Source organism: Scaptodrosophila lebanonensis, unplaced genomic scaffold, assembly GCF_003285725.1.
Source record: "Scaptodrosophila lebanonensis strain 11010-0011.00,11010-0021.00 unplaced genomic scaffold, SlebRS2 tig00000072-arrow-pilon, whole genome shotgun sequence".
Classification (NCBI taxonomy): Eukaryota; Metazoa; Arthropoda; class Insecta; order Diptera; family Drosophilidae; genus Scaptodrosophila; species Scaptodrosophila lebanonensis.
The window spans coordinates 2402809-2422218 of NW_022060558.1; the positions used below are offsets into that span (position 1 = coordinate 2402809).

General features: G+C 35.6%; 2 protein-coding genes across 3 annotated transcripts; one reads left to right on the forward strand and one right to left on the reverse strand.

The window, feature by feature from the left end:
- Positions 1 to 6456: 6456 nt before the first annotated feature.
- Positions 6457 to 14757, forward strand: LOC115625427 (pickpocket protein 28). The gene is made up of 6 exons (XM_030520467.1): positions 6457 to 6716; positions 6832 to 7056; positions 12004 to 12178; positions 12249 to 12385; positions 13668 to 14216; positions 14508 to 14757. The coding sequence occupies exons 1-6, from the start codon at positions 6457 to 6459 to the stop codon at positions 14755 to 14757; spliced, it is 1596 nt and encodes a 531-aa protein (XP_030376327.1).
- Positions 14758 to 17469: 2712 nt separating this feature from the next.
- On the reverse strand, positions 17470 to 18880 carry LOC115625495 (putative carbonic anhydrase 3). 2 transcript variants are annotated; one of them, XM_030520550.1, is made up of 5 exons: positions 18651 to 18880; positions 18463 to 18584; positions 18296 to 18386; positions 17827 to 18240; positions 17470 to 17762 (listed from the first exon to the last, which is right to left on the reverse strand). In XM_030520550.1, the coding sequence occupies exons 1-5, from the start codon at positions 18709 to 18711 to the stop codon at positions 17494 to 17496; spliced, it is 957 nt and encodes a 318-aa protein (XP_030376410.1). In that variant the 5' UTR covers positions 18712 to 18880; the 3' UTR covers positions 17470 to 17493. The 2 variants fall into 2 exon arrangements, with proteins under 2 accessions (XP_030376410.1, XP_030376411.1); XM_030520551.1 differs by having other exon boundaries at positions 17827 to 18386; positions 18463 to 18600; positions 18651 to 18685.
- Between the last annotated feature and the right edge of the window lie 530 nt (positions 18881 to 19410).

Sequence of the window (19410 nt, forward strand, 5' to 3'; positions counted from 1 at the left end):
GCGCGTAGAAAATTGCAAAAACTAATCTTTTAGTTGTGATGAAGGCCTTTTCAACTATCTTAGCTACCGATAGTAAATAATCTTATTGCTAAGTGCATTTATGAAACTTTAACAGCTGTCTTTACAATCGTTTCAAGCCTATAATCAGAGCTTACCATATCATACCACACAAATCGTATGAAATCATGTCTTGCTATTGTCATGTATTTTATGGGGTGTTGCAAAGTTTCGAGCTATATATTACTAGCAACTAAAAAATGTTGCCTTCAGAGTTGGATAAAATGATCTTGATATTAGCTTTAGGAGTGGCACGTGGTACGAATGCAAGAAGAGGTGCTCTAAGCCCAAGGTATACAAATTACAATAACAACTACAAGCAACAACATAAAAAGTGAACAAATTTAAGCAAACATTAACATTGACTTTTATTGCAATAGCTTCAAAGAGTCTTGCGCTCTTTGAACGACATTATACAAATGTTCTGTAGAGTGGCTGCTATTCACAAAAGATACATTTTAAAAGATAGATGTTAAACTAAATGTGTGTAGATACATGTTATACATAGCTTCGTTGAATGTTAAACACTTCCGCTACACTTGTTTGGCACACCAACTACTTAGCACAAGTCTATAAACAGAGTCGCTTTATCATTGGACAAAGTTAAAGTATAGTTCATTTCAATATTTTAGCAATGTACAGGCAATTCCGAGAGACCATTAAAACAACAACAACAACAGCAACAATGAATTTCATTCATATGCTAAATTGCGCTACAACTAATTGACACTTAACATGGCTTGGAGTATTTGGAAGTTAATTGAGTGTCGACGTCAACGGCGATGCATAAATCCGCATGCCGCGACCCCCGAAACTCGTCTCTCTCAACACTCTACACATGTTTGTTTGCAATTTTGTTGTTTATATATTTAAATTGCCTTCCCGCTTGTTTAGCTCTTGTACTTGTACTTGTTGTTGCTGATGTTAGTTGTTGTTGTTGTTGTTTGGAATACCAGTGTTGCTGCATTTGACATTTTATCGATGCACCTGCAGAATTGGCGCTGCTCACACACATACACACAACTATATACCTGATACCTCATACCTATTCATATTTAGAAAATGGACAGCAGCAGCAATAACAACAACAGCAACATCAGAAATCAGCGAAAATAAGCCCGCTGCCAGCCGGAAAGTGTAACGGAACTGCGGTGCACACGAATCGTTGGCTTTGATCGAACAACATTGCGTGGGCGCCACGCAACGAAACAACAGTAATTACAACACAACAAAATCAAGCCACCGCACTGTGGATCAAATTAACAACATGGTCGCGAGCATTAAAAATTTAAGTACTGGAGTCAGTACGGCCAGCTAAATCAGTACAGGAACCACTATTAGAATCAGTGAGTGTGCTAATACCAAACCAGAAACCTGACTCATCATTCGAATCGAAGATAAGAAACACCGAAATCTATACCGAACAAAAAGCAATTCTGCAACCAAAACCCGAACAAGAAACAGAACCGCAATCAACAGGAGCCAGTACGTGAACGTGCTATATTAAGAAGCTGTATTAAAGAACACCTTGACACAGGATTAATACAGAAAATGTTTTTTTTTGGGCAGAGATAAAATAAAAATAAATAAATAATGAAATTGAACAATAAAGGAACGCTAAAGTCGAGCAGGCTCAACTCTTAAATACCCTGTACCACCACACAAAAAAATAAATAAATTTAATTTTATTAATTTAATTAAATTAATTTAATTAATTAACTAAATTAAATACAAAATATTCCATACATGCACACATACATTTACATTTACATCAGAATCGTGTTATTGCGTGTTTGTGTACTTGTACATATGTATGTATGTGTGCATTGGGCATGGTTATATGGCTATAACTTTCTTTCTTATCAACCTATCATAATGAAACTACTGGTATACGGATATATAATTACTAACTGGATGTGTCTACCAAATATTAGTTTAAAATTCCAAGAATTACGGGAGTTATAGAAAATATTGAATAGGGGGGGGGGGGGGGGGGGAGTGGGGGGTCGCATCGGGAAAAATGAATAAACTCGTCCTTTCTCGGGCTCAGGAGAATCTGTATACCAAGTTTGGTTATTCTAGCTCTTATACTTTCTGAGATCCTTGCGTTCATACAGACAGACAGACAGACAGACAGACGGACAAACGGACAGGCGGACATGGCTATATCGACTCGGCTTGTCATGCTGATCAAGAATCTATATACTTTGTGGGGTCTACCACGCCTCCTTCCGTGTGTTCCATGTACACTCGCACAAAACTAACATACCCTTGTACCCTTTGGGTACAGGGTATAAAAATAAGTTCGTATCATACCCATTTATAAACAGGAATTCTCATCTTAGTTGCAAAAAGAATTGCTCGGCTTCATATACAAGTAAGTTTCATTAAAAGGTGTATAAAGAATATATTAATTATTTTTCAACTTTAGCCGAGTATTAAGCCACATGCATTTTTGTGTATTTTGTATAATTTTTCCAGCTTTACATTGTTAATTGTTGTAGCAAATTTATATTTGTTCATTGGGCTTAATTAAGTACTAAAGGCTAAGCCAGCAGTACTCTAGCAGTCACTTAAAAATATCCAATATCATACTTAATTTAAATTTATTATACTTAATTTAAGTAAATAGATTATCGTGTAAGTCTTATAAGCGCTTTGATTTATCGAAGAGAACAAGATTTCAAAAACAAGCATTTAAAGTTGTGAAAATCTTATAAACGGGTCCTACAATACTACAAAATACTTGTATATGGTAACAAGTGCTTAATCTCTGTACCCAAATAATAGATTTCAAGTATGTAGTTTTGTTTTTAGAAATAAGAGTAGTTCTTGTCTATTAAACGAGCTGCAGACTTTATTCCATAATGTTAGTTGACTTCTGCTTTTTTGATGGGGTCTGAGGAACTGGTTTAATAACACGAAGAGGGTGTCTGATTGAGTTTTATGCCCATTGTGCATAGCTTGCTTGCAAAATATTTCACTGACTTTTAACGCTTTAATATTTTGTATTTATTTATTTAATTTTTGTGATACAAGTGGCTTTAAATTTGTTGTTTCTTATTTTGGGGCCAACGGCTTCAAAAATTTCGCCAACAATCGAAATTATTTTGAAGTGCACTTCACATATATTTTTTCTCGTTTGTGGCTCATGACGCTTTGTTTATTTTTACAAATACAAATATGTACGAGTATTTATGGTTTCATATTTTTGGAAGCGCTCCTCTTGTTTTCATTTCGCTTTCAATGCACTACATAAAATGTACCAAAAAATATGATATCGAACGAGACTCAAAATTAATATATGCATACTGCAGTATGTATAAATATGACCTATATATTCTACAACTTTGTTGAAGTTCCAGTCGCACATGACTGGAACAGTTGTTAAATGTAGAGCATGCATTACATACTTATGTTTGCAAGCGCTTTTGTAAAATTCTACTCTATCTAAGGTCACATCCGTTACTTAAGTGGGATAAAATTTAATAATTTAGCTTAAAATACCCTTATATATACCCTTCAATGAAACAATTTTGAGGCAATCTTCATAAGGCCCTTATTAACTTACATGACTGATATTCAATCAAAGTAATAACCAGTCAACATATTTATATATACGTAGATGTATGAATGTGTAATTTCAATAATAATAATAATATAATAATATTGCGATAATATAAATGCAATAATATTTTTGTTTGGCTTGGATTCGAGGGAGGGACAGCTAAAGTCTTGACCCCACATCGCTACACCCATCCGACTTCTTAGCCATTAACCTAATAAAGTTCCAGTTGCAAACAAAAATTTAACAATAAAGTTTGAGCTTAAATTGTAATGTGTGCTGTAAAGCAATGCAATCGGAACTGCAGGTCAATTGAAGCAAAACATTTTAACTCGACCCACAGGGGAAAAAACTTGAAAATACAAATACGCGAAAAATGCAACAAAAGGCAAAAAATATATGCATAAGCCGCTTTTTTGAAGGCGTCAGCTTTGTGGCTGTTGGCTTAAAAACCAAAAACCAACCAGAGCACTAAAAAAATGTATAAAATAAGCCAATTAATACAAATACTTGTAATTGCATAGCCGAAGCTCTAATACCGTTCCCATGAAGATTGATAAATTATTATTTATTTGCTGTATACAGAATATAAAATTCAAGTACTATTAGAATTATTAAAAAATGATTGTTTATATTGGATGAATAGGTAACAATTTTTTTTATTCCAAAATATAGGTAAATAATATAACAATCAGTGTGGCTTGTGTACTGTAAAGTTTTAAGTATGAGTTGAAAACACATTTTTTAGAACTGTTTTCTACACTTTAGACTATTTTCTAGCACTTTATGCATTAGATCCACAGGAAATATTTTGTTACCCAAAAATCCGTTGTTTTAATTTATTTATTTTAATTTGTGAGAAATCGCAAAGACCTTTACGGCGAAGGGTATACAAAACCAAATGGTACTCGAAAGTACAACGGAAAAAAAAAACAATGGAGAGGTATTGTTTGATTGAACACATACATAGATTATGAAAAACAATTTTCATGCATGTTTCGCCGCATAAATAATTAAAATGTTGACATTAGATTCCATGGCATGCGGCAAGTAAAACGAATTTTGTGATTCGCGTGGGTGAATGTTCTTTATTGCAGTTGACATTGCTTGGAAATTTTATTAAGTACCTTAATTGTTTTTTAATGTTTTGCCAGATGAATGGTGAGTGTATAATTATATTTTCGAGTTCTAAACACCAGCGTCCACTCATTAATTAATAACAGTAACGAGGGCTAATGTGTGCGCTGTAATTAAGACTATGTGCCAACTTGCACTTTAATGTTTGAAATATGCGTTGAATAATAAAATGAAAGATACCATTAAAATGGAGAATAAAAAGACTTACTTACACTAATGATAATAAAAATAATAATAATGACTTAAATAATGACTTTAGCAAGTAGGCATTTAATTATAAAATACAACAATTATTTTGAAAATCATTTCAAGAAACTTATTTAAAAGATTGATAACATTTTTTTAATTCATTATAATATTAAACTAAAAATTTAGGGAGAATGTTTCCAACAAACCAAAACCAATAACATAATCAATTGATTCAAAGATAAGTATTGTATACAAATTTCAAATCGCTCCTGTTCTTTTTAAGGCTATATAGAATCGTATGGAACTGTAACATTCAATAGAAACAGCCATTAGATGAATCATTTTTCTGACCTATTCCTTTAACATATGTAACCAAAAGGTTTTTTAAAAGGACCACCACTAATGTCCATTATACTGAGATAAAAAGAAACCAAATTTAACAAAGGATGTTTAAGAAATGGAATAAATAACAAATTGAAGACTTGCACAATTTGTGTTACATATATTGGGTATTTTTTGACCTATTTTAGGATAACTTCTTTATTTTGCAAGCTTGATGGGTTCTGTAGTTGTTTTATTACAAAATATATCCGAGCTTGAATAAATTTCTTTATAGTATAGCTACCATAAAATTGATCAGACTTGAAATTAGTTTTGGAATGCAACGATTTTGTTCAGAAATGAGCAATATATTTACATGATTTTTAAAGGGGAAAGTTATACTCCACTAAAGAAATAAAATAGAAACAGTGGAGATAACAATGTAAGAACTTGTACCTGAATTAAGGACAGATTAGATTGGTATGATTAAGCGAGTTCATTTAGCTTGTGTGACGTATCCGTAAATAAAGAATAAAACAGTTTCTATTTTGTCGTTCTCTATACCGTGATGCTTTTAAACGAAAACAAAATATTTAACCTTACATCGAATTTGTGACCGATATTGTAAGTAAAACATTTCAGCCACAGCTTTCTGATGGATTCTAAATTCTATAAGTTTTTAAAAATTAGACTACAAGTATTTGCTGAGATACAATTGTTATAGAGTTCATTTGGTAAATTTTAAATGCCAAAGGTCCTTCTGACTCTCCACATACTCGGCCAGATAGAGATCTTTCAATTATTCTTGAAGTCTGTTTGACTCCCGTCCCACTAGCGCTCTCATGGCTCTCGTGCACATTATTGGCCGCTGTCGTTGCGTGTTTGTGTGGGTTTCTGTGTTTGTGTACATTTAAATCCTTATTGCGACACCTGCACATAGCAAACACCAATTAAAGGCTGTTCGTATGCACTACCATGCCTTTGCCAATGCGATTGTCCTGCTGACTGCAGTCATCGACCACACCACAGGACACACACACATGTCCAGCACGCTCGCTGGCAGGCTTGTCGGGCTTGCCAGGCTTGGCACACAGCAACCGCACTCACATGCTATTAAGTTGCCTACAAATACTTTGCAAACTGCAGCAAACAAATTTACAGCAGAGTTGTTGTCGTGCCGTACCACAATGTCCATTTATATGGGCTATGTTGGCCAAAAACCCCAACCAGTTGCCTTGCGACTGCGAAAGCCAGCGAGCCAGAGTGCGATCGGCTTATTGAACAACCGACAAAGGCGGACGGACTGGGCAGCCATGTCCAAGCAAATTGCTCACGGCAACGTAGAGAGGCCGCAGGAACAGAGTTGGGCCTGGAAATTGGTTGCCTACTTAAAGGATTACTGCGCCAATTGTACCTTGGTCGGGTTTGCCTACATTGCCAATCAGAAGTAAGTTTATGTATATGGCGACAGTCACGGCCGGTTGCGCGTCCGAGATAAACAAACAACCCCATACCAACCACTATCCCTACTTGCTAAAATATTCCATGCCCCCCAATAATAGTCTGCATCCATTGGAGCGCATCTTTTGGGTGAGTTGTGTCCTGCTCTCGGCCATGGGCTGCTATCATTTGATCAGCGAGTACCAGCGGGACTTTCCCATACGAGCAGTAAGCATTGTTTACGAGAGCTTGTCGCCATTTCAACGCGTGAAATTTCCCACGGTCAGTGTGTGCGATTTTATATATAAAGACCAGGTTGGGGCAGAATTGGAAAACTTTATTGCAAGGTGAGTGTTAAGTGGTTGTTGTCACCATTACCTAAAATGATGTTAAAACAAGTAGAGAAGCCAAAGTCGGGTATCCCGACTTTGAAGTACTGTGTACATATGTGTAGTATAATTATGCGTGTATGTGTGTGTTTGTGTGTATCTGTGTGCCTGTGCAAAGCAGTAACAACAACAACAGCTGCGGTCTCTGCTTGGTCATATATACACATATGGATATAACTCCCTGTTAAATAGGCCTATCATTATGAAACTCGATACACGGATTCATAATCACTAATGGAAGGAATTTCAGAATTTCAAAAATTCCAAGAATTAAGGGAGTTATGGATTGTGGAGGAGAGGGGGGAGGGAGGGAAATTCCAAAATACACATTTTCTGGGACTAAAATTTGGTGTCCTTCAATATTTAAATCAAATTGAGGTCTGCTTAGTATGAATCTACTTGTAAATGCAGCACTGTTTGTTCTTCATCTTTTTTTTAAATATTTTAAATAAATATATTTTAAATATTTTATGAAATTATATATGGCTAGGCTTTGCGCGTAAAAGCGTATTAAGAACCATTCCAAAGGTGTTTCAAAACATACATGTGTATGTGTGTTTGTATAGCTTTTCCAGAATTTCAGGGTCTGATTGTTCCGGGCTATATATGTTTTCATTTATTTTTTTGGGTGATTTCAGCTACTTATTATTATTATTATTTGTCTAACAATGGGTCACATTTTTAACACCAAAAATTAAATTAATTGCAAATCTAAGTTAAGTACTTCAGGGACTACAAATTTGTAAGTAGAGCAAATTTAAAGAAAATTAAGTAATTTTAATTGACTTTATTCATTTATTTATAGTAAAGGAGCTGGCAGGTCTTTAATGTGAAAAAAAAAGAATTATACTTAACTATTTATGTAGTTGTGAAAGCTCAACTTTTGCACCAAATTAAAAAGTTTTCTTCTGCATGTATTCCAATGCAAAAATATGCGAAATGCCAGTTTGTCACTACATGTTTGGTAGTTAAGTAATTTTTGGTTGATTTTATATACACAGTAGAAGGTAAACGAGAAAAACATTAAAGTAGCGCCAGCTCGACTTTGAAATATCATCTACCCGCCTTGATATACATATATTTGTATTTTAATATTTTTATGAAAGTAAGAAATATGATGATCTCTTCATCACTTAGATTTAGTCAATATTAAAATCAATAAATTAAAAAAGTTATTCAACTAGGTGTGGAATTATAGTCACATACAATAACAACGCTGTAAGACAGGACTTAAAAAAGCTTACGCTTTCTGGTGGCGTACACTGTTGATGGGTTAGTTAGATTCACCTTTTATCGACATACCCTCCAAGATTCATTTAAATTTAATTGAGCCGATCTATCGCATGCAAAGCAAAACTGTGTTTGTGCTTTTGGTAGAAAAATGACAAAAAATTGCTCAGAAAGAAATCGCCGAAAGACGTAATTAAAGAGTTGAAAAACATTATTGTGACTAAAGATGAAATGGGGTGTTTTCCATAAGATCCTGAAACCAATTGTTAAAGTGCGGAGTAAAAGAATCCAGATGAGCCAAAACCTAAAAATATGTGTATTGTAAAGTGAAGACAAAGCTGATTTGGTTCTAAGGTTCAAAGGGAATTATTCATCAGGAATTGATTTCCCTGGCGAAATGGTTGCCAAAATATCAAGTATGTCCGTCAGCATGCCGGTGCAAGCTTTTTGAATGGCCCCTACGTCTGCATAACGCTTTCCTTTCATGGCCTACCATTTTTCCGAAAAGGTAGAAGTCGCACGGTGCCATATCAGGTGAATACGGCGAGTGGTTAATAGTTAAAATGTGATTTTTGGTGAAATAATCGGTCACAAGTGTCGATCGATGAGAGCAATTTTTGGTCGTCTGAACAAACCGGGCACGCACAGTTTCGATGGAAATTTGATCGTCACATGTTGATCGTCATTTATGTCCTTACGACCACTTTAAAAACGTTGAAACCACTCGTGCACTCTGTTACGAGATAGGCAATCATCGGCATAAACTTGTTCCATCAATTGAAACGTTTCGGTAAAAGTTTTACCAATTTTAAAACAAAATTTAACTAAATTAATTTAATTAATTAATTAACTAATCTGGATACCAAGTTTGTTTATTCTAGCTCTTATACTTTCTGAGATCCTTGCGTTCGTACAGACAGACAGACGGACAGACAGGCAGACGGACAGACAGACGGACAGACGGACATGGCTATATCGACTCGGCTTGCCATGCTGATCAAGAATATATATACTTTGTGGGGTCTGCCACGCCGCCTTCTGTGTGTTACATGTACACTCGCACAAAACTAATATACCCTTTGGGTACAGGGTATAAAAAGATGATACTCAGGTTTAATTAGTAAATATTGTTGCCGTACCAATTAATAATGGTCAAAAATATTTCGTGTATTATGAAAGCTGACTTATTTAAATTGATTTTTTGCATTATTGTTTGTGAAACGTGCGCATGTTTTGATACGAAATTAAGGGTAATTCAATTACCATTTTAAAAAGTATAAATATGTTTGGGCAATAATCACATAAAAAGAAATATAAGTCATTAAAAGTTGCCCTATCGAAAAAAACGTAATAGTGGTTAGGGACCGTATAGTAAAGAAGTGAAATTGTTTCGCTAATAACTTTTCTTATAATTAACCGATTTGGATGGAATTTGAAATAAAAGTAGATATTAATATATAAATTATGTAGCTTTTGTAATGTGGACAGTATTTACGAAATTTTGTAGCAGGTGGGGGGTATATCAAAAAAATCCGGGCGTTCATCTAGACAGACGAATGGACATGCTTAGATCGACTTATGTATCTCGCCATCAATAAGTTATATGGGAGATGCTTTCTTCTGCGTCTTACATACTTTGCATTAGGGTATATTAGGTTTGTGCAAAGTATGTAACATGCATAAGGAAGCATCTCCGACCCCATAAAGTACGTACTTGTATATTCTGAATCAGCATGATGAGAAAAATCGATACAGACATGTCCGTCCGTCCGTCTATCTATTGATGGCGAGATAAGTCGATATAGACATGTCCGTCCGTCCGTCTGGATGAACGCAAGAATCTCAGAAACTATAAAAGCTGGAACAACCAAAGTTAGAATCCAGATTCTCCTAGATCCGAGAAAGGACGATTTTTGGGAATTTTAGCCCCTTTCCTTTCGTCAATACTGTCCACATTTCAAAAGCTACCTTAACCAAACATTGCACACATAATTTGTTTATAATGATCTTCTTTCGTTTCAAATTTTAAAGTAATCGGTTAATTCTACGAAAAGTTATTAACGAAATAATGTTACGAAGAAATGTTACCTGCACAAATTGTACCTGATAAAGTGACTGACTGGCAACCAAACTGCAAAAGTAGTGTCTGACAAAGTGACTGACCAGTAGCTGCCAACACAAAATACTGTACTCTCCACAAAAAAGAAAAATTAAAAAAAAAAAAATTAAAAAAAAAAATAAATTTAAAAAAAAAACGAATGAATGAATTAATTAATTAAATTAAATTAGAAAACATGTTTATGTTCAGTTTAAACAGCATACATTTACATCACGTACCTATGCGTGTTTATATGCGTGTATGTATGCAGCACAAAGTTGAACAAAAGCAGCAACAACAACAACAGCTGCGGGCAGCGCTGCCGACAGAGCTGCAGGCAGCGCATGAGCAGCGATTTTACTTATGGCTATAACTTTCTTCAGAATTGACCTATCATGATGAAATTTGGCACACGGACACATTAGTACCAACTGGATGTACCTACCTATTTCCAAATTCCGAGAATTACGGGAAAAACATGAATTGCGGGGGAGTGGGGGGTGCATCGAAAAAAAACTCAAACTCGTACTTTCTTGGTCTGAGGAGAATATGGAAACCAAGTTTGGTTATTCTAGCTCTTATACTTTCTGAGATCCTTGCGTTCATACGGACAGACAGACGGACAGACGGTCAGACGGACAGACGGACGGACGGACAAGGCTATATCCACTCTGCTTCTCATCGCCTTGGTAACTAGGCAGATATTCTCTCGTGGTTTAAAATACAAAAGTTAATTTCATTTTATACCCTGTACCCAAAGGGTACAAGGGTATATTAGTTTTGTGCGAGTGCACATGGAACACACAGAAGGAGGCTTGGTAGACCCCACAAAGTATATATATTCTTGATCAGCATGACAAGCCGAGTCGATATAGCCATGTCCGTCTGTCTGTCTGTATGAACGCAAGGATCTCCAAACTTGGTATACAGATTCTCCTGAGCCCGGGAAAGGACGAGTTTGTTCATTTTTACCGATGCACCCCCCACTCCCCCCCTATTAACGATTTTCTATAGCTCCCGTAATTCTTGGAATTTTGAACTAAAATTTCGTAGTCACATTAGGTTAGTAATTATATATCCGTATACCATTATGATAGAATGTTCGGAAAGAAAGTTATAGCCATATAACCAGGCCCAATGCACACATACATACATATGTACAAGTACACAAACACGCATAAGGCACGATTCTGATGTAAATGTATGTATTTAATAATTTATAATTTAGTTAATTAATTAAATTAATTTAGTTAATTAATTTAATTTAATTAATTAATTAATTAAATTACTTTTTTGTGGGGTGGTACAGGGTATTTAAAAGTTGAGCCTGCTCGACTTTAGCATTCCTTTCTTGTTCATATTTTATTCCATTAAACCGTTTTTTTTTTTGGCCATATATCATACTTTGTTTGCGGTTGGCTCATTTAAAAAATGTATTGCAGTTTAATTTAGAGCTAATTAATATAATTGTGTAGCAGTTATGGTTTTTGTTGCAATTGTAATTACTGTTTGCTTTTTTAAACTCTAAAACCTTTGTAGGTTGTAAATAGGTTGCACTTTCAATGAATTAATTGCAGCTTGGGAACTGGATTGATCGAAGAGTACAACTATGAAGTGGAATCGCACATGGAATTCATACTTTTTCCGTATTTATATCATGAGGGTGCCATTAGGTCGAGCTGCGAGCATTATGAAACTTGTGAGCAGTGCGCCAAGTGTCAAAAAAAAAACTATCGCGATTTTTTAACAAGGGTAATACGAGGATGCATGGATGGTCTGTAGAACTGTTGAACAATTCTGATAATCGTAACTTATTATGCAGTTTGGTGCCAATTGCTCGGACATGTTTATCGAGTGCACGCTAGCGGGAAGCACCTTTGATTGTTGCAAATATTTCCTGCCGCTTACTACGCCATATGGACGTTGCTTTCTGCTTAATTCACTTCAAAATAATCAAAGGTGAGTATTCCTTTAAATTTCAAGTTTTTAACTTTTTTTGGTAACTTTTTGGTTACCTGTTTTAAAATGTTGCACCTCCGAATTCGAAAGTTTTCGGGCACTTTCCTATACAAGCAGCTGCAGTCGTTAATTCGACTAAAACTTTGTAAGAAAATTTGTGTGCATTTGCTATATAACTTTTGTAAGATATGACAGCATCAAACGTAGTTGTTATTGTAAATTGAATCTTTGTGTCTTGAGATCACAGGCTGTTGACTTACAACGGAATGCTGGCAAATATTTTATTTAACAAATAGAGAAAGTCGGGTATCCAGACTTTGAAATACTCTGTACATATGTGTAGTATAATTATAACAACAACAACAGCTGCGGTCACTGCTTGGTCATATATACATATATCGCTATAACTTCCTGTTAAATTGGCCTATCATTATGAAACCCGACATATGGACTCATAATCACTAACGGGAGGTATTTTTCGAATTTCAATTAAAAATTTCAAGAATTAAGGGAGTTATGGATTGTGTGGGCGAGGGGGGAGGGAGGGAAATTCCAAAATACAAATTTTCTGCGCATTCACATAAGGCATCTCAGACTAAAATTTGGTGTCCCTAGGTCTTATAGTCTCCGACATATAGGCGATTGTACGAATGGAAAATCGGGAAAGCCCCCATAGGGGGGAAGTTGGGGAAATAAAGAAAATAAAACAAACAAACCTTTGTGCAAAATTTGGTCTCTCTAGTCTCTGAGATCCAGGTGTTCATACGGACGGACAGACAGACTGACAGGGCTAGATCGACTCGTCATGTCACGCTGATTAAGAATGTATATACTTTGTGGGGTCTGCCACGCCTCCTTGTGCCTGTTACATTTTCAGATCCCGCAAACCTAATATACTCCCGTACATTTCATGTACAGAGTATAAAAATTTGAACAACCGCCTTCGGATGAATAAAGAAAACACAACTTTGCCCTTTTTCGGACTGAAGCTAAATGTAGTATTTCTAGTTTCTTTGGTTTCGGTATCATTGGGTTAAAAATTGCGGAAAGGCGGACAGGAAGACATAATTTATATTGTCTTAGTCAGTAATACCGATCAATACAATATATATTTTTTGGGTTATTCAATCTAAACGCGGTATATGATTAAAGTCTTGTTGTATAAATTTTCCTATTAGTGCGCTACTTGCTTTCCGCTTTACTTGTGCATGCTTTTCGCAAGAGGTTTGTAGTGTACCTTAGTAATTTCATTTATGTATTGCTTTTATGCATACATTAATAGAAACTCAAAGCACTGGTTGCCCACTATGTTGGATCCGGGCAGTCAGAAGGCAATTATGCAGCTACTTACATATCGGTCAATATATGTGAGTTTAATGGACGAAGAGGACTTGCCACATACAGCCCTTAGTGGCGTTGGTGTAAGCATCTCAGCCCCTGGACAACAGAAGACGATACAATTTTACTTGGAAGCCATGGACAATGATGACGATGTGCGTAATATTCCGGGAGAAGTGCGAAAATGTTACTTTCCCGATGAATTATTGCCAGGCAGTGTATACAAAGCCTACAGCTTTAGTTCTTGCATCAGTGACTGTGCTCGTCTTATACAGCTGGAATTGTGTAATTGCACATCTTATACCTTTAATCCGTTTAATGATAGCCGGTTTCCCGATTGCGATATGGATGGATATCTATGCTTGGAGGATCATTCCATGGTCAAACCGGATGCCAAGTTCCTTATGCAATTGAAAAGTCCCAAGCTCAGCTGTAGTTGCCTGCCGTCCTGCAATGAGGTTGACAAGCGAATGGTCTATGAATCAGTATCGTCGTAAGTTTTAACATACAATTAATATGTGTAGTATGTATGTACATATCGAATGGATGATATTATTCTAGAAATTGATTGACGATATTGAAATGTTTACAAAAGTTATGCCATTCCTGAAATTAAATTGTCCCATCTTCAATCAAATCAAAGGAACAGCATATAACTATTGTTCGTTCACATTGCCAGATCTTGCTATTGCATAGATTTGAAGAGTTAAATAATCAATTCGATATTGTGCACATGTTTTCTGAGTGTATGGACTTTAACTGATTTTTCGGTTTCCTGTTGCAGATATAACTTAAGCAGCCAAGCGCGAAACATAACTCTCTCAATGCCTATTTGGCCTACGGATCAATATCGCCGACAAGCGCTGCGCACGCGGCTTGACGTTGTGGTGACCATGGGTGGTATGCTGGGCCTCTTTCTTGGCGCCAGCATACTGAGCGGTATTGAGTTTGTTTATTACTTTACCCTACGCGCCGCCAATACGGCCCTAGAAGAGCGTCGAAATCAAAGCCCCAGGCCAGCACGCGCAAGCTGAACTCATGTGAATGCATAAATATGCAAAATGCTGACTGCGACTAAAGGTCAAGTCATGTGTAATTGGTCGCTTGCCAGTTGTGCGAATTGTACTTGTTAAATTATGGCATTCACCAGTTGACAACGTCGCATGGGGCGCAATGTTGCATTTTTATTAAATATTTGCGCAAAGGCTCGCCAGCCAGCCTGCCTACTCATCCCTTAACACTGTCCTTTCGGTCTCACTGCAATGCGCATTAAAAATGCAGCCCCAGCAGCCAGCCAGCCATGTCGCAGCGCAGCCAAACACAAATATATATTGCGTATACGCCACCCTTTACTCCCATTGCAAGTACAATATGAAGCAAAAATCAATGAACTACACAAATGGCACTTGGCACTTGCAACTTTCCACTTGGCACTTGGCTTCATTTAAGGCTTCTGAAAGTTTAATAAGAATTTTCATTTGCTGGCCAAGGTGGAATATCGTATGAAGCACGTATTAAAACCAAAAACTAACAAAAGAAGCTCTAAGAGCAAGGTAAGCACAGAATAGGAAAATATTGATGTAATCAACTTGTATTGTTGCATTGCACTCAATATTAAATAAGTTATGCCCTAACCCAATTAAAAGTTGAAAATAGTCGTATGCTTTTTGGCTAAAAGCTAAGTAACATTTAAAATAAATATAACACAAATTATTCGGCATTTCTTTTGATTTTTTTCAAGTAATAAAGGTATGTTTTCTAAAAATGTTTATGGTTTATTCATTGTATTAGAAAATAGTACATTTTTTGCAATAGTGTTTGAGCTCTTTACATGCATAGTAAGCGGCAGATCGCTTTGGCGCACATGCACATAGGTGCTTAGCTCGTTTAATAAGATTTGTTCAATTCAGACATTTGTATATGTTGTATAAATGCACTAATAGTTCATTATGTTGAAATATATTCATTTATCTTAATCATTTTCGACTTTAAATGTATGTATTTAAATGTATTCTTAATTATTATATTATTTTCAACTCTATTATCTATTACCGTGAATTTTGTTGTTCTCTGTCTGCAGATAATAATTCTTTTGGTAAGAATTGAATAATATGAAGCTTAAAGCTATTTCAGAATAGTATTTTATTATAACTATGTACTGCATTTTCCGTTCAGCTGGAAAAATTAATAAACGGAAGATAGAGAACTTTTGCTTGCCACAAAAATCGCCGCCACAAAAGTAATAAATAATGCTCGCATTAAAATATTTATGTTTGCTTTTTGTTTGCATTTCATTTGTTTTCATTTCTTTTATGTTTCTGCTTCGTAGCCATGATATGCGCACCTCTTTTTGCTTCACCCTTTTCTTGTTTTTAATTTTACGCATTTCTATGGTACATTCATAACCTTTGTTTACAGTTGCCGTACTTATCAGCAACATCTTTTTTATTCACTTAAATGTTAATATAAAAGTTCAGCGAAAAAAGTGAAGCCAGTGAAAGTGGCGGCAATAACAGCAACAGTAATTCCAACATCCAACATGTACAGTTGCGTCCACTATAGTGGGGAAACTTTTTGGGTCCATATGGTTGGGGGGCATGCATACAAACTTTCTTTTTTTACTGCTATTCTGTTGCTTTGTAGCTCGTATCATTTATCAAGCTCACAAAAGGGAACATTTTTGTCATGTTGAACTGTCAGAGTGCGCATTTAGTCATTACTTACATTTTGCGCTACGCTCACGCGCGCTCTCCATCCCTCTCTTACTGTTCTGCTTTTCCTGGCTGGCAAAGGTTGTCAGTCAGTCAGTCTGTCGCGTCTGTCATATACATGCAAATGCAGCTGTATATGTATATACGTATATGTAGAAATACACATCCCCACACACCCGCATTTCACACACTTGTACAAAATGTAATTAAAAGTTGCCATGCAAATCTGCGCTTGAGTTTTCTAGTCATTAGCATAACGCGTTTTATTTTTCATTTTTTTGTTGCTGCTACTTTCTACGCACAGCTAAAAAGTATGCTACACTTTTCCTCTGCTGTAACGAACGCCTTGGTCACCATTTATCACAAATTCTTGAACAGCTCACGGCACACAAATGTTAATTATTATGTTTTATTACCGCAGCTACCACAGTTTTGTGTTGGCCTCTGATTTAGGCCGTCATTGAAATATGCGCACAGCTTGAAGTCAGTCACGCGTATCCCTTAAATCACAATTTTTATTGCACATATACATACATACTATAGTATATAGTATATGTCACAAACATACTTATATGCAAAAGAAAAAATTGTTCTGTATTATCAATATTTTTAGAAGTAATTTTGAAGTAGTAATTGAAGTTATAGAGTGTTTCTTGATTTTTGAAGTCAACGGCTGAATACTTTTATTTGAACACTTGAATAAAATGAACTTGAATTTATTTGCTTTTGTTTTACGAGAAGTACTTGTATTTTGAATGTACGGGTGAAAAATAGATGAAATAATTTTACCAGGATAAGGTAATGCAGAATGAGAGACAAAAAAAAATATTTATTGAAAACTACATGCGCTTAAATCAGAAAAATAATATGTATAAATGAACAAAGCTTACCATAATTATTTTTTCAACAATTATTACACTTTTCAACAATGATTGATTGCCTTAAAAAAAAGTAGAGGTCTATATCTGCGGAAGAAACGAAAGGGTATTTCCAAATAACAAGCGGCTTTTTATAAAAAAAAAAAATAAATAAGAATAAAATAATCAATTTCTTTCAATTTTATTTGTAAAACCGAATAATTGTTTTAGAGAGAATGAGGAGCATTGCAAGATAACTTTTGGGCATTGTTTGAATATTCTGCTGACCAGCTCTAAAATAGATGGGTCTACCATTTATGGGCATAAAGTTGCGATAATTGTTTATCAATAGCTTATTTCTTGAGTCGCGCAAAGCCCAGAATTTTTCTATGTGCGTCCTTTTCACGTCCAGCACATCAGTGAATATAGTAAAAGTTACAACTTCATTGCAGGTTGGAGTGGTCAAGGAGCCTGAAATAATTGGAAGTCAGATAATTGAGATGTATTTCTAAGAGGCATGGAATCTCAGCCTCACCATTGTACGTGTAAAACTCATCGGTGTCTAAGTTTCCCAAAATGTCTTTCAAATACAACTCTCCGAAAATGGAGACGAATGAGTTTGGTTTTAGAAGCCGCGGTAATTGGTTGAATATATTATTCAGGCCATAAACCTCAGAGTCTGTATCAGAGGAAGCTCTGAGAAAGATGCACAGCACAGCCAGTCCACCATCTTTAAGCTTTGCAGCTGCTACAGAATAGAAATCTGTTCTCTTGTGCACAATATGCATCTCAACGTCGAAGCGCTCCCTGTTGATAGCATGTTCTGATCCTTTTCTTGAGACTGACCCCCAATGGAAGTGAACTTCTATAGCTTCAAAGTCACCAGTTAGCATTCCGCCATTTATATACGGTTTTTCGCCATTTATTGTATCTGGTATATGCATATAGACTATACGAAATTCGCTATTGAATTGCAGAGTCAAAAGCCAGTTCTCAGAACGCACCTGAATGCCCGTTATTGGTTACCTTTATTGGAGTTTTCAGCGGTACGTCATAGCTGACAAAGTTAATTGGCGATATTGAGTCCTTAGTAGCCTGGCGATGAAAATAAAGCATTACATGGTTACAGGGCTCATTTAAAGGATGTATTCCTTTTGCAAACATTACTTACCTGTTCAGAATCGATGTTTATGGGTGACTGTCTACGACCATTATGACATGCGTCATGCCAATCGGCGCCTTGATTGTCATAATTAAATTCATGCGGACCACGCTGTTTTATCTCAGGTTTCTCTGCGCATTTAAAAAACTAAATGTTATTTTCACTTAAGGCACACATATGTAAGAGCGAAAGCTTACTTTTACATGCAACTAAAGTTAGACATAGAACATAAAAGCCTAATAGCTGGACTAGTTTCATTCCTCATCAGACGTTTCAAATACCCCCAACGATTTTTTCCGAAAACTTTTGTTTATTTATTATCTCATATAGACACGCAGTAGAATTTGGTTAGTTAAGTGATGGAACTAACACAATTAAATTTCGGCATTCAAATATGTAAAAGTAAAATAATTATGGAACCAAACATAAAAAAGCTTAATTTCTATACAGATAATGATAATATCGGACAAATATTCCATAGTGTACTGATTAGATTTTGATTTGTTTAAAAAGTATTGTGAAGAGTAAGACGGTTATGCCCCACCAGCAAAATACTGAGAACGCTTCAGAAGTACTAATTTTTCAGATTATTGAAGGCTTTTAGTAGACGGGGTACATATGATCTTGGAACACCAACGTTTTAGCTCCTAACGTGAATGCTGTCTTACCTCACAGTTCTCAATTCTCTATGGTTCGCAACATCTTGAACAGATTTTTTATATCATACGAGTATGACCATTCTTATCCATAGTTTATCACAAGCTATATTGTATTTTAGGGTTTTACAGCGATAATTTTTTTTAACAATAATTTTTGTGCACATTTATTTTCTAATCCTCATATTTATTATGTTCGAATAGTATGTCCAGTGGGGCCATACACCACAAATAGAAAGCAATAATATTTAATAGCATAATGCATATGTATAAATGTATAAATATGCCATTATTATATCCT

Excerpts from the sequence above, each read along its gene's own strand:
- LOC115625427 (XM_030520467.1), top strand. The coding sequence starts at position 6,457 with ATGTCCATTTATATGGGCTATGTTGGCCAAAAACCCCAACCAGTTGCC. Across the intron at positions 12,179-12,248 it reads ATCGCGATTTTTTAACAAGG|TTTGGTGCCAATTGCTCGGA; the intron begins GTAATACGAGGA and ends CTTATTATGCAG. Across the intron at positions 12,386-13,667 it reads TCACTTCAAAATAATCAAAG|AAACTCAAAGCACTGGTTGC; the intron begins GTGAGTATTCCT and ends ATACATTAATAG.
- LOC115625495 (XM_030520550.1), bottom strand. The coding sequence starts at position 18,711 with ATGAAACTAGTCCAGCTATTAGGCTTTTATGTTCTATGTCTAACTTTA. Across the intron at positions 18,585-18,650 it reads AACTTTAGTTGCATGTAAAA|AGAAACCTGAGATAAAACAG; the intron begins GTAAGCTTTCGC and ends TTAAATGCGCAG. Across the intron at positions 17,763-17,826 it reads TGAGTTTTACACGTACAATG|GCTCCTTGACCACTCCAACC; the intron begins GTGAGGCTGAGA and ends CAATTATTTCAG.